This window comes from Aplysia californica, unplaced genomic scaffold, assembly GCF_000002075.1.
Source record: "Aplysia californica isolate F4 #8 unplaced genomic scaffold, AplCal3.0 scaffold00820, whole genome shotgun sequence".
Taxonomy (NCBI): domain Eukaryota; kingdom Metazoa; phylum Mollusca; class Gastropoda; order Aplysiida; family Aplysiidae; genus Aplysia; species Aplysia californica.
This window is the reverse complement of record NW_004798090.1, coordinates 25,707-49,132: the sequence shown is the minus strand read 5'-3', so window position 1 is coordinate 49,132 and position 23,426 is coordinate 25,707. Positions and strand designations below refer to the sequence as shown.

Here is a 23,426-nt window from a genome sequence, read left to right as displayed (position 1 = left end):
GGACAAGCCCACATTTTTCAGTTTTTCAGTTGTCCACCTCCGTTTCTGACACACATGTACAATTGTGTCACGATGCGGTGGAATCAGGCACTCATCAATATTTGAGCGTGCGGAATTATTAGTATCATCTTAAAGCTTGTTCATTTATATTGCTTTCAGTGGAAAAAAGTAACCATTTATCTTCAATAGAAATCAAGATATTTGTGCCTGGAGGAGGTGGGGGGTCGCCTGGTTTTAGAGGTAAAAATAGAGAAAATTGCCGCCAAATTTGATGAATTCCACAGCTGGAGAGCACTGGGAAACTGATAATTTTCATTTTTTGCACTTTTAATCAACGTTTTTCAGTAAAATCCACACAGAAATGTGTTTTTAAATGGACATAAAAGATGTTTAGTCCTCCCCCTCCCCCCCCCAAAAAAAAATTGGATAAAAATTGCCATAATTCCGGAAAATCGCCTGTTTCTTCCATTTCATTACTTTGATGAGCGCCTGATTTCACTGAGCTGCCTCCCAATTAGTCTACAAGATATAAACTTCAAAAAGCAAATCAATTTGTCACCTTATTTGATTCTGGTAATGCTTTGATAAAACGTAACAAGTGCTTTAACCAAAGACCATACTGGTAAAGTGTGAGGGGAGCTTATGTTATTCGTGCTTATTTTGTCATGCCTGTGAGCTCTGCTAAGTGGGTCCAACGCTAAACAGTTTTCAGTTAGAACAATAAGTGACACCTCTCAAGTGGTCAAAGCATCCAATTGTCTTATAAAAGCTGGGCCATTCATGGTCATTGTTTTCCTTCACTTACACAGCGTTGCGACGGGCACTATTTCATGATTTCAGCAGTATATCCAATCATAGCAGCAATTTTGCAGGGTTTTTACTGTTAAGCTTCTGGTTTTCATTCGCATCTAAAACATGCATCCATATATATATATATTTGACTTTTACTTTGTAAAACAAACCTCTGCAACTTTTCTTGGGTGTCAGTGTAGCCTACAGGTCATTATTTCATCACAGAATAAAATGGGGAAACCATCAGGTGGGAGCTTAGTCGTGCCCCTTGAAAGCCGTCTTTGAACCTGGTCCGCCTAAGATTAGTAGCTTTTCTGTCTCCAGAAGATCCAGTTCTTAGGCGAAACAACTATGCTTTAAATTTAAAGAGTAATAGACATGATTTGAGTTGTCTCTAATTCTAGAGTACACTTGACGCAGAAAATATTTATCACATTCAGACGAATGTACCAATGCGTAGATATATAATATTAATATTTATGTGGGGAATAATATCAGAAACAACATTTTTTTAAACAGTTGAAGTAATCCGCCTTAATATGCAGGCCGAGAAGTTTATGTCTAAGACAGCTCAGATAACATGGACAGTCTTTAAAAATCTCAAAGCCAATTTATCTAATACAAAGCTGGAAAAAGAACGTATGTGATAAATTAGTTAATATGACATAAGTGTGTAATATAATCAAATTCTGATTGACAGATAGCTGACTTTTTGGGGACGTTTTAATATTTTTTTTATACTGTGAACCTTTGGGTTTTATGAACCTGATTCTTGAGTACTCTTTGAGTATATAAAACATGTACACAGGAAAATTTGTACACAACGAAAAGAATTCCGATTCTAGTCTATTTCTCTATGTGTGTACTAAACTGAAGATATAGCATAAAGCTAGAGATAGATCTATGTGTCACATCACATGCTGAGTGGGTGTAGCCCATACATTGATATACTTGAAATGACTTTGATATGTTTACATCATAAAGACCTGCATACTACACCACACTAAAGACACTTAGCTAACCAGACCTTCAGAAGAAGCTCTTGCTGAACACAAGACTTCAACCTGGACTAGCATCAACACTGCATCATCAAACAACTCAACAATATAAAACCTGGACTAGGGCAAGCACTACATCATCAAACAACTCAATTTTACAAAATTACAGGGAGCTTATAAAAATGTTTTTCCTTGATTTAAAAAAATCAAGGAAAATAAGAACACTCAACACAAAACAAACGTGTCCAATGACAAACAATAATCACAAGTGCAAGAGTAAACAATAGGTGTGCGTGCTTATCCTCACCAGTCAAATACTGTAACAAAATAAATAAACTGTGCCTTTTTTTTTTACTGCTGATTTGTTTGTAGATCTCACATTTTCCCATTTCCAGAGTGCTCAAATACACCTCTGTGTTATTTTGTCCAAATGTTAACCCTCCCCCCTCCCCCTGTGGTGACTCCAAACACATCCACATACTTCTTGTACAGTTAAACTTGCTTTAACGACCACCTGTCCTACACAACCACTTTCCACTTCCCCGCTTGCATTTTATTTTCTTCATTACAATGACACTGTCAAAGAGGAACACATGCCAAAGAAGACAATTTTTCTCCTCAACAATAATGGGCAGTCGTCATAGACAGATTTGACTGTATTTGATCCTCAGTGAAAACACCTTCAGTAGTGTTTATACCAAAAACGAGGCTGCTTACCAGTGAAATAAATGTATTACTATGTGTTTTCTTTTTAGTGCACACACAATTACAACAACAACAAAATCACAATATACCCACAGAAAACAGTCTGTGCTAAATGGCAAATAACAGTCCAACAACAACTGAATTAGGTCAAATACCGGTAACAAAACAGCACATTTTACTTGGCATGCACCTGCACAAATCTAGAAATTACATTCATAATCCTTTTTAAAAAATCAGTGTCACCAATCAAAACAGGGCTTAAAATACTTAAATCTGAAAATGACGAAACTTGCAAGTCTCTTCTAAACTAAAAAATCAAGCTCCAGTGTCTGTACAGTCAAGAATTTTCACACTGAGGGCATCATAAAAGCAGTTTCAGTTCACACAAGCTTCTCAATCACAAGAGCCATATTTTCTAACAAGCCGCAGGACAAAAGCAACACAAGCAGTCCACCACTCTGGGATGAACATCAACTGCCCACGAAACACCAAACCAGACACGATAGAATACAGAGCAATACATAATACTTTAATAAAATCAAATTTGTGGAGCATTAGAAAATCATGCTGGCAGAATAGTGAAAATCAAAGATAAAACCATTATAATTGCAAGTAAATTGAATAGGCTGTCTTTAGCTCTAAACCATTTACTGCCATCTTCAGGAATAATTTTTTATCATAAATCACTGACAATGGTGGGAAAGACAAAGACAGTATCTTTTTTATCCCCCAAGTCAAAGAAAGTATCACTTCACTTTCAGTGCAGACTTCAACCTAACAATAGGGACATTTATTTGTCACTTCACTCATTTACCTTTTCTCACAAACAGGTCCAAGTGACATAATAAATTCAGTATTTGTGCCAAACTGTCCGTGATATTTATTTTTTTATTATTAGATATTTACATGATTCAAGCGATTTTTTAAAACTTGAGGTCACAAAGTATACTCCCCATATTATACGCTCAACATATACTGCCAGGATCAGGCCCAACAAAGGGGAAGTATGCCCAAAGGATTTTTCATTGAACACATCATGGCATTTTGCTTGGATTACCTGCCTCTTCAATCTCACAGAATGACTCAATCAATCTCAATGTAGCAGCCAACACTTCGAACAGATAAGACACTATATTTGAAGTAAAACAGGTACTTGATTTCCCACATGATCAGCCTTCTCTAGCTTGTGAGAAATTCATCCAGCATTATGATAAGCAACATATAAAAATGGGATGATTTTGGAGTCAATATACCTCCTGTGCTAATACTATACATGTTATCATGTTACAGACAGGTGTATATACGGTATACACCGATAACTTTCTAACTTGAAAGATGGGAAGACAAGGATCTTGTTATAATGTTATCTTCAACTAAATGTTTATCCATTCCAAAGATTATATTTATTCAAAGAAGACACAAAGTCTCACTGAGGTGGGAACAAAACAATCTCATAAACTCAGAGTAAGATATCTATTTTTATGCATTGCACACAGGCCTATCACCTGCAGGTGAAGGCACAATATTTGAAACAACAAACAACTAAACCAACAGGTTATCAATAAGACAGCAGCAAATAATAACCTGAAAAAAGTCAGAACACTGATCCAACTGTAATATATCCTACACTGCACATAAGAACAAACACGTCAAAGAAAAGGGTAATATTAATACAACGTGGTTACCAAACAAAATGCTAATAAAAATTTATAAACATTTTGTTCAAATATCTTATTTAGAAGAACAGAATAAAAAACCTCAGGAAAGTTTATCAGTAAGGCTCACAGTAAGGTCTATCATGTTTAATCCTTTTGTTGCCAGTGGGTATGCATTCCTACTGACTGTCAGTGCTGATTTTCAGCTGAGCTCCTTACCCAGGACAGCAGTCTAATGTCTCAAGTGTTAAGGGAATTCACAGTATCAATCTGCCACAATTTTTCAATGTTGGGGTAAAAAAGTGTAAAAAAGTTTTTAAAAATTGACTTTCAGGATTTCCAATATTATTGGAGAAAAATATGTCGACAATACAATTTTGGAGGCCTCACTGCACAAAAACACCTCTAAATCACTCAAAAATGCATTTGAAAGAGGTGGGGATGAAGCAAATTTTGAATAAAAAGTCAGAAAACACTAAACTTTGACTTTATTTTATGTGTGGCTTTACACTACAGCAACATACGAAAATTTGGTATCGTTGGAAGGGTCACGATTTCGACCGTACAATTACTGAAGTTCGGTATCGTACAGAAACAACACGGGGAGCCATTTAGGCATGTTTGAAAACCCCGTAGAAAAACCGGATTGGATTATCCTTTCATGTGACCATTTCGCGAACGCTCATTGGCTCAGCCGGTAGCAACGGAAAAGGAGCGCGACATTACTCCTTCTATCGATAGATAGATCTCACACAATAAGTAGTAAGGAAGAGGCCATTAGAATATTGGTATTTTTTCTCCCTTCCCATTCTTTTGCTGAAGCATACAAGGAAAAGCCTAGCAGATCTTGACTGCAACTTGTAGTCAAGCATACGTACTGGCTGCTAAATTATGTTTTTAAGAGTCTAGACTCTTCTTACTTTTAGTTCTTAAATTTTTTAATTTGAGGATTTTGAAAGAACAGAGTTATTTTTTGGGTCTTTTCCGTAGGGAAGTGTGGAAAGTTGCCGACTTTCAGTTTCACTAGTTTCAGTGGAGATGTTTGTGTATGGGGTGGGGCATTTTGACTTGCTGTTTAAATGTGAAACCTGCAGTGAAACAGAGACCCAAAAATACACTTCAAATAGGTGTGAAATATTTTCAACTTCAGTTTCTGACATTAATCGCAGAGCTGTCACTGCTGATTCAGCCACCGGTATGGGGTACTCTGGATTGTGTAACTTTTCAGAAATTCTGAATATTCCTTTCTGAAGGGCCTTTCCACAGCAGTTGAGAGAGTAAAGGAAGCTTATGAAGGACAAACTACTGCGGTAAAAGACATCCACCTTTCATTCGATGGTAGTTGGCATAAAAAGGGGCCACACATCAAAATCTGGAATTGGCCTCACTACAGAGAGAAAGACAGGTTTGATTGTCGACTACGAAGCGTTAACAAGGTACTGCCACACATGTGCCACCACAGGGAAGAAACTTCAGCAGGAGAACATTCTAAAATATGAAAGGTGGCTGGCACTTCATAAGCCCCACTGCTGTGCAAAGTATGAAGGCCCTAGTGGGGGCATGGAGAAAGAAGCTGCCCTAAGAATCTGGAGCAGGTCAATCTTGAAAAATGGTCTCCCGATACATATCGATGATTAGTGACGGCGACGCAAAAACCATTCAGGAAACTCATGGTCTGGACCCATATCCCAGCCCATCAGTAGAAAAACATGAATGCGTGAACCACATCGGCTAGCGCCTCGGCACGGCACTTTGTAATCTCGTGTCTGAGAAGTCCAAACAGAAAATAACTCTTGGCCGAAAAGGATATGGGCAGCAGTGATCTGACATGATAACTCAGCTGCAGAGTTATTACACAAAAGCAATGAGAAGCATTGCAACTGTGGCTGAAATGAAGCAAGCGGTGATGGCCATTGTGGACCACTGTATCTCACCGAGACTCATGGAATGGGCAGCTCCTCCGCACCAACATCAATGTTATTGTGGGCAGGAGAACCAGGCTACCATTGCTGAGAGACCTGAAGCAACTTTACAAAGAGAGGCTGGCAATTTCAACGGCCAAGTTCAAAGATTTGCAGGTATTGAAGCGCTTTTCGACAAATGAAGCTTTCTACGATGCCCTACCTCACGACGACAAAAGGAAACCTGATGACGATAACTTTGATGAGATAGCTTGAATTTTAACTAAGTGATGCAATTTGTGTTGGTTCTTGTTTCAATTCCTCAAAGTTATTATTTCGTCTTATTTTTTTTGGTCCTGATTCACTCAACAATCACTTCAGACTATTTTCCTCAAAACTTGTGTGTCCTTTTTTTCTTGTTTGTGTATGCTGTTCTTTATGTATAGTATTACCACAAGGGAATGACAGTCAATGGGTTGAAAATCAGTACATCCTCACAACAAGATTCAGAATCAAACCTGGTTCGCCTGCACAACACAGCTTGGTAGGCTACTAATACTATGAGCGTGAGAGTAAAAGTATACTGTAAGAGTTTTTCTTTCGTTTTAGTTTTTCTCCTTGCTGCAAAATGGAAAATAGCGCCTAAGAAAGACTATGGAGCGGCTGTTGTTATGAAGAGAGTCACAAGCACAGTAAGAAACAAACTTGGAAAACTCATCATTGACATTGTGGTGATTTACAGTCAACCATGGATGTGCTGATATGTTGTTGGGAAGACATCAATGTTTTGAGTTTTACTTAGTAAAAAAAAACAACAACCCAAAAGCCTACTCTTTATTATTCATTTTGATGTTTACGTTTTACGAAAGCATGCGCCTGCCCACAAGCCTAGATCTACCATTATCGATGTCAATCGCTTGCAAGCCTAGCAGTAAATAAATAGTAGCGTCCCCTATTCCCGAATAAGAATCTACACAGTGCTTGTGGCTTAAACTCTGTACAGAAGAATTATAGCCAGGTTATTAGCGTGCCATACATGTAACGTCAGGCAACCAGGAGCGGCAAACTTTCGTGATGTACATGGTACGGCACAGCGCAAAAAATCACCCATTTTCATGACGTACCAAAAGGCAACGAAGGGGTTAATTAAACACTAGTTATACCATACATACATGTACAATTAGACCAGCTGCATGCTCTGCAGATCTCCTCTCATTCATTAACCCTTTCACTGCTACACAAACAGAAAAGATAATAATGGTTATACTTATTGATATATTGGGACACTAAAACATTCCAGAAATGCCACTTATGACCGTGAATATAATTGTTCTACTCCCCATCTCCACTCTGCCCCCCCCCCCCCCAAACAAAAAACCTAACCCTAACATTAAACAGTCAAACAGTTTAAATGATTTTTAAATCATCATTTAAGAACTGGGCAACATGGCTTTGAAGCTTCCTGTCAGGACCAAACTGGGCTGAGTGGGACACAGTATACCAGCAGAAAAATGGTGACGCATGATTAAATAACTTTCTCTAGATGGAATCAAACTCATGTCTTCTGCATACAATAGAAAAGGAGTAGTAATGTCACCACAGACACCCACAGCCTCTACGCAATAACTAATTCCATATACTATTTCATACATGATGGATCACACAAGTAATCGGTAATATCACAGAAATTTAGATTGTCATCAGTTGCCTCATGTAGTTCTGTTAAAACCAGCACATTAAGAAACAAAAGAAATGTATAGTATTATTACAATATTTTGAATTTCAGTTCTTAAACATTACTCATTTATTGGTCTTCCTAACTTCAATATCCACAGAGAGAGAGGGAGGGACGGAGCGAGAGAGAGAGAGAAAGAGAGAGAGAGAGAGAGAGAGAGAGAGAGAGAGAGAGAGAGAGAGATATGAATAGTACAAAGGGACCCTGTTAAATTCAGGGGGCTGAGAATTTATAAACTGTCAACATGAAGGGTACAGATGTTGTGCTGTACTGACTCACTAAGAAATTAAGATAAAAATTTAAAACTTCTTTGGGCTGTTATAAAAAAGGATGATAAGAAAGCAAACGGCGTTTCAAAGGACTATAAATAATCACATCCTGTTAAGCAGGACAGAAAGACTGATCCCAATAAAAACAAAATTTACATTCAGGAGCATGATTTTCAAGAGGTGTCATGGCCTATAATTAATTTCAAGAAATTTTGGGACCCAAAACATTTCATCAAGGTAAGTCTTGTAAAATAGTGAGCATAATCTAAGTATTTAATTGCCAGAGATACACACTGTGTTTCCCTTTATTGAGAGTGAAAAGCTGCTAGTATATTTGACAAATTTGCACCAGAAATTAAAAAAAAAGAAAGTACAGAGCTGAAACAACCATTGAAATGCTGTTCAGAAAGTGTGAACTATATTTACACTCAAAAATAAAATTAAGAAGTTGGAACATACAGTGGAATCTTGTTATAATGAGAGGGAAGGGACTGATACGAAAAGTCCGTTAAAGCAGGATTCTCGTAATAAAGGATCCAGCAATAAATTCAAAGGAAATATAAAGTAGGCAAAATCGATGGGTTTGGTGTTCTGTTCATTTCTTTTTGTTATCGCCCCTGATGTTGATTTTGCTCAACACGACCTCTAGGTCTTACTTGATCAAAATCAAATCAGGTTTCTTTCTCTAGATCTAGCGCTAGCAATGTTGACAGCTCGGCGTTGGCGATCAGAAAGAAAGTTTTCTAGTCTAACTCGCCCTCTGTGTTGTCCTCCACCCCACCACACCCTGTGGTGCGTTCCGTCTGCTCGTGCACGTCACACATTCGCTCCATCCATTACAGTTATTACTGTGACCTCTCCATCCCAGAATCGGAGAAGTGAGAGGGATGGTAGGCCTAGATAATCTAGACTAGGCTGGCCTATCACACGATGCGTTTTTCTTCACAACTGCTTGTCGGCACATGCCACACTCTTCCCACTCATTCGCTCCGTCTTTCATTGTTGGCACATGTGGGCTCTCCCATTCTTTTGTTTCGCTAGGTCACCAACAAGTTTCTCAACTGGTGAGGTTTTACATGCATAATAGGCCTATGAGCTGTGCACAGCAGAAGCAATATTCCACTATAACTGACTCGCGTGTTTGTCTGATTGCATTATAGCAGTATCTTATTTACCAAGATAAAGAAGAGAAAAAACAGGGTTTTAGAATAGTCTGTATATAACAGACTTCTCATTATTTCAGGACCCGTTATAAGTGGACTCCACTGTATTTTATTTCAGTCTGCTTTTAACAAGCATCATGATAAATTGTTCTGATCGAAAGAAAGAAAAATAAAATTGGTGACTGTACAAGATACAGATCTATTTAGTGCACGATTCGCTTGAAGCATATTGTATTCTTCACGTCTTTCAATAGAAGCAAAGAGCATAAGTTTCAAAAAAGAATAAATAGATCTCTTCATGCTCTTCTACCCAAATAACAAACAGCCATTTTGATTTACAAGACTCACGCAGGTGTTGTCTTTTGAAGAAATTCATCACTAGAGCCAGCAACATCCTCATGCCCATCATCTATGTATGCATCTCCTGCCTTCCTCTTCCCTGCTTCTCGTTTCCTCTTTAGATACGCTTTGCCCTGAACATAAATAATAATTGCTACAAGAGGCAGAGGAGTGAATAAGGCAGATATGACGGGCGACACAATAGCTGTGTCTTTGTCTGGTCCTGACAGAGACACCTGTAGCAAGACAATGGGAATGCCTGTGTTCTGTATCCCAGTCTCCACAGCAATAGCGATGATATTAGGCTTTTTCTGTCCAACAACGACAGCAGCAATGCCACCAAAAATGAACCCAAGGTATGGCAATAAGGCTGCCGACAACAAAACTTCCCCATCGACTAGGTAAAAGATGTATACATTTGCGTAGATTCCAACTGTGAGCACGAATATTATGAACAGAATCATCACATATTTCACGATCTTGACGGCAAGTTCAGCTACCTTAGGAAACTTTCTCTGTAAAAAAAGTCCAATAACCACTGGTACCACAATACCAATCAATGAGAATACGATGTTCTGGAAGGGTATAGTTACATCACCATCCTTGTATACCAGTTGACCCAAAGTAAACAGCCACATTGGAAGCAGACCTAAGAGAAACAAAATAAAGACACGTAATGGACACAGTAAAGACTTTTCTTTTCAAAAACACTCATTCAACACATGGGTCAGGAGAACTTGAGCTGAAACATTGCGTTAACATTGTGCATCACATAACAAACAAAAAAACTGTATATATACTTTATGATACATCATTTTCACCTGACCCTCATGGACTTAATACTCTTAGCCCCGGCAAAGGTTCACTGGGTTAAAGCAAATGAATGGAAATAACACCGACCTAAGCGCTGCCCAGATCTATTTTTTTGCGATGTGAATTCAATCATAGGCATTTACAGAATAGTGCTGATTTGGATCCTATGTGAGCACACACTAACCCAATGCTAGGTCTCCACTTATGTCACGGCGCACTGGCAGTGGAATTTTAGTTGCCGCGGGGGGTTCCCCGCCGGGTGCCTTATCACGTCGGGGTCACGGGTGTCAGCTCCCTGTCGCCGCTCTGTCTGGGCTGACTTAATTTTTGGTACTTTTCAACGTACAATTTAAGGTGCATCCTTGTATTTATGGTAATTCTCATTTAGTGCACCCAAAGCACGCATTTCTGCTCTTGAGACTCAAAAAAGAACGGACGTTGTAACTTGTCTGGTTATTTCGTTAGACGCGCTGGAGTCGGCAATGCTAAATTGTAATTTTTTTGGGACTAGCGTGAATGAAAAACAATCAATATAAAAAAAACGCATCGTCAAAATCTGTCGAACTTTTGGAATATGAACGACATAACATTAGTGCAGATACTCAGAAAAGATGGTATCTGCGCTTATAATAGAAGGCTGTAATTTTGCAGTTTTATCCATCGGGCACACAATTCGCTACGAAGTAATTCCTCCAAATACAACTTTATGTGTCTAATATAATCATGAATATTCGCATATTTTCTCGAAAGTTTATAAAAGTTATCATGAAGTTTCTCAATGAAAAGTACAAATCGATTTTAGTGCTAGAATATATCTTCAACGTAGATCTAATACACGAACAGTATCTGTTACACTCCAGAAATGCTTACTTTTCTTAAAACGCTAAGTCTAGGTTTTGTAAGTTGACTGAATAATAGGGATGACTTCTCGTAATTGGGTTATAAGAATAATTTCTAGCTTTCCAGGGACACTGAATCAGTACCAGACTTTTCCAGCTTTTTTTTACGTTTCTATGACCATTTGCAATAACTGACAATGTGACTGATTTCTTTACATTCATAATTGTGTCCGTGCATATTTCCTACACAAAAACTAAGAATGAATGTTTTAGCTGTCGTTATTTTTATTCCATACTAGAAGTTTATCTCTACCCATGTATTTACACGGTTTTGTGGTTTTTTAAATCCCTTATATTATATCTTTTTAGTTGTATGCAGGCTGCCACAGACACAGCATGATTCATGAACCAACGCAGAGTAACTTTCTCTTGTTTAATAGTAAAATAAGAGCTAACGCTGATCGTCTTTAGTTAAAATATGCAGATGTGCATCTTTCTTCTCTTATAACTTGACTATTACTACTACCGCAGATTTAAGATTTCTCATGGTAAAAGACATGATATTCGTAGTCAGTTTAACACAGAATTTGGAGAGATCTGTCGTGCCTTTTTAAAAATAACAATCATTTATTCATAACTTTGTAACTAAAATAGGACAAATTGGGTACTCTACAAACACTTGTCTACAAACAAAAACTAAGGCACAGAAACTAACCATTCTAACGCAGAATAAATCTCAAGACATTGAGCTTTTAGTACATTTGCGTAATGGTTTGCTGTGTGGGATGGGGAAGAAGTTATATAGTTTTAAACATAGTCAAAAATGCGAACTTCCCGACCGACACCGGCAAAGTCGCCTCAGGGCTCATTAACCCCGTGACCCCGAGCCGGGGAGCTCCGGCGGGCTGCTGAGTCACGTGAACTAAAAGTAACAGAATCGGGCGAAAAGTGACGCCGTGATGTGTTTACCTTCTACAAATAAACACTGCCCTATGCTGCAAGATATCAATGCAGAAGTGTAAAAAATAGGGATGGGAAGTGGTTGGCCGGTTAAAGCAAGAACAGTGCTATTCTATGAAAGTCAATTTCGGCCAGGACAGTCTTTTTTTGTGCAAGTTTGGTGAAGGACTGTGCAGTTGTAGAAGGGTTGAATCAAAAACAAAATTTCCAAAAATACAAATCCAGGAGAATAACATTAACACGATTCACAGCAAATGACAGACCAAAGCAAGCTGTTTGATGACATCATACTACCATACTTAACACATTTTTTGTTCTACAAGTCATTGTCTTTCAACTTTGTAAAACTACTTGAAAAGAGCTTCATGATCAATGTTATGTATGCGAATTGTACAGAACTTCCATCCTTACATAATTTTTTTATTTCCATGACTGGGAAGCTAAGGCGAAGAGGCACTACTGGTACACTATACATTTTTCCTATCTCTCTACTAGATCTATCTGTGTGCTGTTTTTCTTAGCTGAGTAAAGTAAAAAAAAAAAAAAAATGGCATTGTGCTTGTCTTCCTCTCTTTTAGTTTTAGTTTTAGAAGAGGCTTACGGCCCTCGTAATTGCATAAAGTCATATGAGCGCCAAGGGGTGATGTCAACAAAGTCCTTACAGGGAATCAGGCTTACTCTGCTCACCTCTAGCTTCAATAGCACAAAGTCTGTTTTGACTATCAAGGCACCCCGGAAATAGCGGGTCACACAAGAGTGATAAACATACAAAAGAAGTAGAGGAAAAAATGACAATAGTAGGGATTATGATTATGAAAGAAAAGGCAGCAGCTCCCTGTTGCAGTTCAGGCACAGTTATGAGCACGACATTGATGAATCAGCCCATTTACAACTTACAAATTCTACTGCGCCTAAGAACATATTAATGTCCCCCCTTTGGGAATGGCCTAAAGACACTTCAGTCAGTAGCAGCGCCCCGGGGGGTGTTCCTCTCTTTACCTTAAGGGAAGGAATATTACTGGGTAGAGAAGCTCATACCCAACAACCCTGTGTAACACATTTAAGATGTGTGAGAAATCAGTTTGTATAAGTCATAATTAAATCAAGGTGAAAATGGTGAAATGGTATAGGTTTAACGCCCCTATCAACACTATTAGGTTATTTAAGAGGCGGGGCCTCCGAGTTTAACGTCCGTCTCCGAAAGGACCGAGCCAAGTGGGATATTCGTTCAAAGTGTCTTTCCTAAGGACACAACGTCGGCTCGAGCTCGATGCTCGAACCCCCGACCCACAATCTCACGATTACGAGTCCGCCTGCCTAACCACTAGGCCACTGACGCCACTAATTAAATCTAGAAATGGAGAGGGGGGAAAAAAAAAAATTTGTCAGGGTCATCATATTGCACATCACCAATAATAACATAATACGGCAATAGATGGTCGTTAGAGCCTACGTAAGAAATTGCCACTGCTACTATTGTCAGTCATCCAAAATCATGTTCATATACTTTGCACATCCATTTCCCATAGGCTTTCAGGAACAATTCCCCCCCACCCCACAAAAAAATTCTTTATATATTCATTTACAGTTTAAAAAACAGAAACACGGGCTAAAAAAATCTTAACTTACCAAGGGCTGCGATAGTGCTAACCAAGGTCATGGTCACACTGAGGCTGACACTTCCTCCTAAGAAGTGAGTGTATGCGTTGCTAGCAGAACCTCCTGGGGAGCAGCCAAGAGCAAAAAACCCCAAAGCTATGCCAGGATCCAGATCCAGGTTGTAGGCAAACGCAAAGGCAATCTGGAGATTTCAGGAACGAAAAAGAACAGGGGACATGAAAAAGTGCAGGTTGTGTAGGCCTACATATCTCTTATCATGGGTCAAACATTGCATATTTCTGTCACTGGGCCGAGTTAGGCTAGGAAGAATGAACAAATTCCTTTGAAGGGCAAAATTTGGACGATAACAAATTAAGTGAAATTCATCGTCAATTTCATGAGAGTTACACACCTCTCACACAAGGAATAATTGATTCATTTCCACTTTATAAATGGAGTTGGGTTGTTGTTGTTGTTTGTTGTTGTTTTTTTTTGGGGGGGGGGGGCGCGGCTACACCTGAAGGCTATCTCTCTTATTAGTGGATCACATTTTTAGTAGTTTTACTGCAAATGTTTTGTAGAACAAGATTATAATTAAAAAACAGCTCTAGTATATCCTAAATAGAGGCCTCTCAGGGTGTTCTTGTCTGAGCCCCAGTTGGTACTGGCTAGTCGTTTGATGAGATTAAGTCTCTTCATAGCCTTCTTTCTGAGGTTTTTGGTGAGCTGTTTCAAATTAAGATTACTGTCAATTTGTACTCCAAGATACACTGAGCGATTCTCTTTTTTCAAGTTGGTCCCATCTATTTTGAGAAGGATTTATAGTTATATCTTCTTGTAAAAACAGAGTAGAGAGTTTTTTCGCAATTTACTTTCATCTTCCATAAACCGCAATAGGTTCCTAGGGAATATATATCATCTTGTAGTCTTCGTCTGCTTATAGTTGTTGAGTCTCCAGTGTGCCTACATCTCAAAATCCAAAAATTTGACCCAAATCAGGACTTTTAGGGAGTACCCGCCCCCTCCAAAAAAAAACCCCAAGGCTATGACTATTCTATTCCAATAATGGTATAAATCTTTATGTCGTCATCATTGCCTTTTTCACCCTGGGTCAGGATATAGGCCACAAACAAACACTTTCCACCTTTCCCTATCCTTGGCGAGTCACTTGTGTCTTGATGTCACTTTATGTTTTTCCACTTTTCTGTACATCCATTTCCATGACTCTTCTCCAGGTTCCATGTGGTCTTCCCCTTGATCTTTTACCCTGTGGGTTTCAATCTAACACTTTCCTTGTTATGTTGCTGCTTGACTTCCTGAAAGTGTGTCCAATCCATCGCCTTCTTCCCACATCATCTCTGACTGGGCTCTATCTCGTTCTTCTTAATACTTCCTCGTTGGTAATCCTGTCTGTCCATCTGAATCTCAGTAGCTTCCTCAGATACTTGTTCAAAAAAACCTGGGTCCTCTTTATGCATGTCTGAGATGCGTTCCATGTCTCACATCCATACAACAGGACTGACTTCACATTTGAGTTGAAAATTCTCAGCTTTGTTCATAGTGAGATATCCCTGGTCCTCCAAATCCTGTTCAAAGAAATAAATGCAGTCTGTGTCTTTCCAATACGGGACTTTATTTCAGCACCTGTTCCTCCCTCTCTGTCAATTATGCTCCCAAGATAGCGAAGGATTCGACGTCTTCTGGTGCATTTCCCTCTACTGTGACCTGCTCTTTTCCTAGTGCATCTATCCTTAGGACTTTTGACTTTCCGGGGTGGATCCTCAATCCAACAGACTGATAAGCTGTTTAGAATTGTGGTCTTTGCTTGCATCTGTTTCTGAGTGTGTGACAGAAGCACCAAGTCATCTGCAAAATTAAGATCGTCCAACTGAGTCCATGGGGTCCACTGTATGCCGTTTCTGTGTCCCCTGGTGGTTTCCTTCATCAGCCAGTCGATTGCCAAGATAAAGAGGAAAGGTGATAGTAAACGTCCCTGTCTCACATCGGCCTTAATGTCAAAGTTGTCAGTGAGCTGGCCATTATGTATAATCCTGCAACTTATTCCTTCATACATGCTCCTGATTAGGTTAACCAACTTCTGCGGGATTCCGTGATGTCTCAGTATCTTCCAGAGTGTTGCTCGGTCAATAGTGTCAAAGGCCTTCTCATAGTCAGGGACTGGTCCATAATGATCCTCCATGTCCTCCTCACCAGGATCCGCCAAGGGTTGGAATCTGTTCTTCAACTGCAGTTGAAACTCCTCTTTCTTGTGTCCATTTAAGAGACTTACTTGGAACTTTGTTCTTTTGGTTCTTGTTCTGGTTCTGAGCTTTTTGAGACAAAGCTTGAGTTTTTCTAACAGCAGATGATGATCCGATCCAACGTCTGCCCATCTCTATACTGCAACATCTTCCAGTGAACGCCTGAACCTACGTGAAATATAAAAATGATCGCTCTGGTTCTCCGTCACTCCATCCGGTGATACCCATGTCGCCTTGTGGATCCTCTTGTGGGGAAAAACAGAGCCTCTGATGACAAAACTGTTGAAAGCACAGATATTTGCAAATCGCTCATCGTTCTCATTCATTTGTTCCAAGCCATGTTGTCCCATAATTCCTTCATACCCTACGTTGTCCTGATCAATCTTTGAATCGGCATCTCCCATTATGATGTTGACATCCTTCCTTGGCAGTTTGTCGATGACCCCGTGGAGCCGGCTGTAAAAAGCATCTATGTCTTCATTCGAGGCTTCATTTGTTGGGGCGTAGATCTTAATTCTGTTCATGTTGATGCTCTTATTCCTTGTAGTGAATGAAGCCATGACGATTTTCTCCCCCTGTGGTTCCTATCCTGTAAGTGACTTCTGTGCATACTTACTCAAAATAATTCTAACTCCCTCCGCATGGTGCTCGTCTTCCCTCCCAGAATACAATATTTGTTCCCTCGAGTCGAGCAGCTTCTGTCCTGATAGCATCCAGAGGGTTTCGCTGACTCCTAGTATGTACAGCCTCTATCTCTTCATCTCTTGTGCCTCTTGTGAACTTATTCCTGCTTCATTCATGGTGCAAACATTCCATGACCCAATCTGGAGAGACTTGTTCGAACAAAGAAGGTTTTGGGTCACAAGAGTCCTTTCGGCTTTGTGTCCGCATTCATTGTTCCTGCATAAATCTTAATGTGGATCTACAAAAATATATTTTACAATTTATAATTTATGCTACAGGTATTTTATACTAAGTAGAGTATTGTCTTCACTCAGAGATTTAAAACATTCACAACAAAGGAAAATTCTAAGAGAAGAAATGTGTAACTACTTTATTGACATTAGACATTTCAAACCTTAAAAGAAGACAAACGATGAAAAAGGTATGAACTTCTCAGAATCTAGCAACTCACCAATGGCATGATGATAAACTGAGAGCAAAGACCAATGACTGGGGCTATTGGTCGTTTAAGTTCTGTCTTTACCACTTCAAGGTCAACCTGAGGAAGATAAAATGAAAACAAAGGGATTTTCAAAACAAAATAATCAACCCATACAAAAAGTTCATACTAACTTAAACTGAAATTGTTTGGTAACTAAGGGCCTGCAAGATGAAAATTAAATTTGTTTATTTCTAAACCTAAAGCGAGACAAAACTATCTGACACCCTACAAAACTTAGATTAAAGACTCATTAATGATATAGAAAAGGGCATGTTTGAAAATGAAATGCCAAAAAAGGATTAAAATTTTCTTTTTAAAGTAAATTCAAAAGAGCTGGGGTACTTTCCAAAGGGAACAGATCATCATCATCATCATTGCCTTTCTCACCCTGCACCAGGGTATAGGCCACGGACAAACACCCCCCACTTTTCTCTATCCTGGGCTAGCCTCTTGATGTTATTCCATGTCTTCCCACTTTTCTGTACATCGATTTCTGTGATTCTTCTCCAAGTTCCACGAGGTCTTCCCCTTGATCTCTTGCCCTGTGGGTTCCAATCCAAAACTTTCTTTGTTATGCAGCTGCCTGACTTCCTGAGAGTATGTCCAATCCATCGCCACCGCCTTCTTCCTACCTCATCTCAGACTGGGATCTGTCTTGTTTTCCTTAACACTTCCACATTGGTGACCCTGTCTGTCCATCTGATCCTCAGTAACTTTCTTAGACACCTGTTCAAGAAAACCTGGATCCTCTTTATACAAGTCTGCGATGCGTTCCATGCCTCACATCCATACAACAGGACCGACTTCACGTTTGAATTGAAAATCCTCAGCTTTGTTCGAAGTGAGATCTCTCTGGTCTTCCAAATCCTATCCAAAGATATGAAAGCAGCCTGTGCTTTTCCAATGCGGGACTTTATTTCAGCACCTGTTCCTCCCTCTCTGTCAATTATGCTCCCAAGATAACAGAAGGATTCAACGTTTTCTAGGGCCTTTCCTGTTATTGTGACCTGCTCCTTTTGTTGTGCATCTGTCCTTAGTACCTTTGACTTCCGGGGTGGATCCTCAATCCAACAGACTCCGATAGGCTGTTTAATACTGAAGTCTTTGCTTGTATCTGTTCCTGGGTGTGCGACAGAAGCGCCAAGTCGCCTGCGAAATCCAGATCGTCCAACTGTGTCCATGGTGTCCACTGTATACCATTTCTGTGTCCTCTGGTGGTTTCCTTCATCAGCCAGTCGATTGCCAATATGAAGAGGAACGGTGATAGTGAGCATCCCTGTCTCACTCCAGTCTTGATGTCAAAGCTGTCCGTGAGCTGGCCATCATGTACAACCCTGCAACTTGTCCCTTCGTACATGCTTTTGATGAGGTTCACCAACTGAAGGGAACATATGCCTTTCTAAAATCAACCAGTCCCCTAAGCAAGACAGACACTCAGATAAACAAAACTAAACTAACTACACAGTCATTTTACAAACTGTCTGAGCATACCATAAATTAGAAGCAGATTTTATTTGAATAATAAAGCACAAAGATAGAATATGTACATAATTATTATATTGCATGATTTGTGAAGAAAACAATGCAATGAGGATGAGCTGCTCTATACATAAACCCATTCCTGATCCTTTAGACCATACACTATCTTCCATTTTGAAAAAAAGTAACACATTTTGATCTTCTAAAACAGATGCAAGTGATTTATTTTAGAGTTACTTAGTACATTAAAGTTATACTTACCTTACAGCCCATTCCAATATTAGCAATCACAACAAGGAAGACAACAACAATTGTGAAAGCTTTGTCAATTCCTCTCTCCTCCCTCTCGATTAGAAGTTTGAAAGGGAACTGTCCGAGTGTTTCTTCAGACCCATGCACAGTAAGAGGCTGACCACCAGCAGTTTGCTCAACAATACTAATGAAAAGGGTGACTCTCCCTGGCAATTTCCCCTCAACATTAATAGAAAAGTTTTCTGACATCAGTAATGTATCCAAGTGAAAGGTGAAGTTCCCTTTTATTTCAGCCATAGAATCATCTCCCAGTGCAGCCTTCAGATAAACGTTAGACAGAACAGAAGCAACGGAGGCATTGCTGGTGTCGAGAGCAGAATAGCTGAAGAAAATTTCAGAACTTTTGTCCACAGTCACAGTGAAAGGGAAAATACTTATGGCTTCAACATTTATAGTTGAATTCAGCATTCCATTATATCTAACAACACCCTGAGACCCTTCAACAAAGGTTGAGACCATCAGAAACTGAAAAATCATGAAAGTCACTGATTTCTCCATGGTGATTGAAAAGTCTAAATCAGTTGCTGACAGCTGAAACTGGAGCTAGACAGGGTGTCAAGAAAACTGTTGATCCTGCAAAAGGTCAAAACAAAAAAAGCATTGATCACAATGAATTATTCAAAGCTAAAGTTGAACTCAAAATTCACCATAAATAATCTCTCATAAAATTCTCTACAGATTTTAAGGTTCTAGGAAGAGGAGTATGCGGTTGCTCCTTTTTTCCTATTGAATATATCAACCTTTTGATCTCTTCTTCTTCTTTTTTCATAACCAAGTCAATATTCTCTAATCTATCTAAAGGGTCCCCACCACATCCTGGAAATTTTTTTCAAGACCCCAATTAGAATTAGAGGGAAAAACATGGCCGCTGCGCGTCAAGAATGATCCCCAAAAAAGCCCATATATATTATATCCTCTATCAATGACTAAAAGTCAAAATGCCTTTAAATGAATGCTTCAAACAATTTTACAATTGATGATTATAACACTGAGGGTGACTGCCAACCCAGCTTCTCAATGTTCCAGGGTAGGGGGGGGGCTCATCCATTTTCCAGGGGCATGAACAATGACAGTGCCTGCTCTATTTACATCTAATGTTTGAGAATACAAACACACACACACATGTAGGTACATTCCGTTCAACAACATGTCAGTGTGGCACTGGGATCTTGTGTGACTTTGGTATTTCTGTCTGTTTTTATATTTTCCCCTCGTCATATTAGCCTAGATCTACATAAACTATATAAAAAATTAATCCCGTTTTGAGCCGAGAAAAGACCTAGAACCAGAATATTGACTGTCAATAACCAGTCTGTTCGTCATGATCCATATAATAAACATGAAGACGAAACTATCGCTCAAACTCAAAGTAGAGTAATTTAGTTAATAACTTGAATAGCTCAAGTAGAGTGTGAGAGGTGTAAGAACTGAGGGAGGGCAAGATGCAGTGACACAGAAAATCTGCCAATATTGAACAGAAAGCTAAAATATAGATCAAGCCTAGGGTTACATCTATTGATTTCCGACTTATGAAGGCCATATAGATAGATTCTCTTCGTGTTCAATGCAAAATACTACACTAGAAAAAAAGTAGGCTATAGGCCTATAAAACCTACGGAGTGTCTACGTACACGGTAACCGGGCACCTAGCCTCAGTGTCCACGTACACGGTAACCGGCAACCGGGCACGTAGTCTCAGTGTCATGTACACAGAAGCCGGGCTTGTAGCCTCAATATCTATGTACACGGTAACCGGCAACTAGGCATGTAGTCTCAGTGTCACGTACACGGTAACCAGGCAGTTCAGAACTCCCAAGTTCAGTTTTTGTCATCCAGTGTTGCCTTCATCCCCACCCATCCCCCGACTGTACCTTAAAAAAAAAAATCAATAATCCCTTTCCGGAGCCCTATACTTCACAGCTCAAAGACTTACAATTAACTTTGGTGACCCCAACAGGTACTCACAATATGATGCACACGCACAGGTTCACTGACTGGTCACGATGGTGAGCCCGACAAGACGCTAGTATGATTTTCTTTTTTTTTCAGCAAGAGACAACACAGGACAAATATTGACTTATTTTCATTCCGGTTACCGTGTACGTAGACACTGAGACTAGGTGCCCGGTTACCGTGTACGTAGATACTAAGACTAGGTGAGACTAGGTGCCCGGTTACCGTGTACGTAGACACTCCGTAAAACCTAAACATGAGACGGGTGCATGAGTAAAAAAAACAACAACAACTGATAACTAGACTCTAGATCTAGATCTAGAATCTAATATCTAGATTAGCAATTATTCGTACAATTAGATCTAGATTGTATATCTATTAAACTAAGAAAGTGGCTATTACTATTCTCCCCCGCCCGGAAGTTCTCGCAAGATCAACTCCTCCCCTCTTTTCTCTCTCTCTGTCTCTTTCTGAATACTGTCTATCGGTGTGGACGATCAAATTGACCAAAACAAAGTTTAAAAATGATGTTAAAACACAAAAGTAAATTAATTTGGTTGTCTACAAAGATGCTACGGCTATTTAACTTTTCGTATCGAGCCGAACTACGCGGGTCGCCATTTTGTTTTGCCCGGAAATTCTCGCACTACTCCTCTCTCTCTTTCTCTCTCTCTCTCCACTGCCCACAGACAAAATTGTACGCTTTTAGTAGGCTACAATTGTAATGGAACGTTTGTTCACGGCACAGAATTCTACAATTTTTCTGTTATCACAGTGTAGAATTCTGTGGTTTAGGGTGAACGCAAAATTTGGTGAACGCGCACCGGGTGAGAATAGCCACAAGACTCGCCTGTGGCCTTAAACTAACAACAAAAGATCACAAGTGGTGTAAATATTTTGAATTTTGATCTAGAATCTAGATCTACAGGGCTTGCCTCCTGCCACTCTACTCTACCTGCTGTATTCCTGCAACTTCCTTGAACTGCAACTGCTGCAAATCAAAGTTGAAGCCAGTGTTCGGTGCCCAAGTAAGTAAGAAACAGCACTTTTTTATCATACTTTATTTATTGCAGGCTTACTGATCATGAATTATGATGAATTCCTAGACTACTAGATTCTAGATCTCGCTTATAATATAATAGGAGTATTATATTCTCTAATAATTATAATTCTCCAAAGAACACTAACCTAACAACAACAAAAGGGACAATTTCGCCGTTAGGTCATGGTCATCTGTGTCTTAACCACATTCTAGTTTCTACCCTCAAGCACCGGAAACTCGAACTTTTTATATAAATAGGGGGCAGGTAACTCTTAAATTTACTTTTCCTAGCGGACGACAAAATGAAGCATCAGATCCAAGAAAGTTAACCCCCCTCCCTCCAACCTGCGATCCCACAAAAACAAAACAGAGCAACAACAAAAAAAAACCATTAAAAAAAAGAAAAATGAACGACCCCCCCCCCCCTTAAAAAGGCTTTTTAAATTAAAAGTAAAAAATAAAAGAAAGCAGTTCAAGGAAATATTTAACTTGATGAACGATCAGATAATGGACTAAGACAAAAGCTTCAGATTAAGTTTGAAAATTCAGGCTACGCACGTGCATGAGTAGGACCCTGATATGATATAATATTATATATGCACTAGGCTTTCTTCTTCTGTCCCGTGGTTGGGGCAACCGTGGTGGCACCACTGCATCTGATAACCAGCTCTCGCCATTTCTCCCTGTCCTCTGCTTTCCTCAGATTGTCACCCATCGTCTTAAATTCCCTGTCCATTCTGTGATGTTGTCCTATCTCCTTCTCTCTTCTCTTTCCTTGTACGGTGCCTTGCAGGATTGTGCATTCTTTCCTACTTTTGCATTCCAGTCCCCTTGTACATGAACACATCAATTAATAATATGTACATGTATGTGTGAACCTGTAGATCTATTTATGTGCGTTTGGAGCCCGCACGCGCGTGTGTGATATTTCCTTTTCAAGTGGCATACACTACTAGTATGTTGAATGAGACTTGCATGTCATATTAATACTTATAAGGACAGTAATTTTACAGAAATGGCTATTATAATTTTTTCCCCACATTTAAAAAAACAACCTATGATTATTAAGAAGAGATGCAAAGCGTTTATACTATGCCTACACAGGTGAAAGTGAAAATTGATTGAACAGAGCCCATGAGCTCAGGAGTGAAAAAATAACTTTTAGTGAAGTTAAATTCTAAACGTAATTATTGTAATTATGATGTATCATGCAAAGACTATGCCTGATTTGTCAACACAGAATAAAATTGAGAGGACACCAAGATCAAACAAATGCCAATTAGAACTTTTTCATTTTCATCCATCACCATATAAAGCAAATCATCTTCACAACTTACTTTTGTTTGCTTTAGTAAATGTTTTACTGCATTTGCAACACAATTAGGTCATACAAGCACTCAAGATTAGATGTGTTACAAGACAGAGTAACAAACACAAAATAGGAGC

The 23,426-nt window shown here is 39.3% G+C and overlaps 1 protein-coding gene across 2 annotated transcripts; it reads right to left on the bottom strand.

Annotated features, from left to right (window-relative positions):
* Positions 1-9,091: 9,091 nt before the first annotated feature.
* Positions 9,092-22,336, bottom strand: LOC101863546 (ileal sodium/bile acid cotransporter). 2 transcript variants are annotated; one of them, XM_005109832.3, is made up of 5 exons: positions 21,894-22,336; positions 18,935-19,558; positions 17,165-17,251; positions 13,799-13,970; positions 9,092-10,206 (listed from the first exon to the last, which is right to left on the bottom strand). In XM_005109832.3, exons 2-5 carry the CDS (start codon positions 19,481-19,483, stop codon positions 9,563-9,565), a joined length of 1,452 nt encoding a protein of 483 aa, XP_005109889.1. In that variant the 5' UTR covers positions 19,484-19,558; positions 21,894-22,336; the 3' UTR covers positions 9,092-9,562. The 2 variants fall into 2 exon arrangements, with proteins under 2 accessions (XP_005109889.1, XP_005109890.1); XM_005109833.3 differs by having other exon boundaries at positions 22,127-22,336.
* Positions 22,337-23,426: the final 1,090 nt, after the last annotated feature.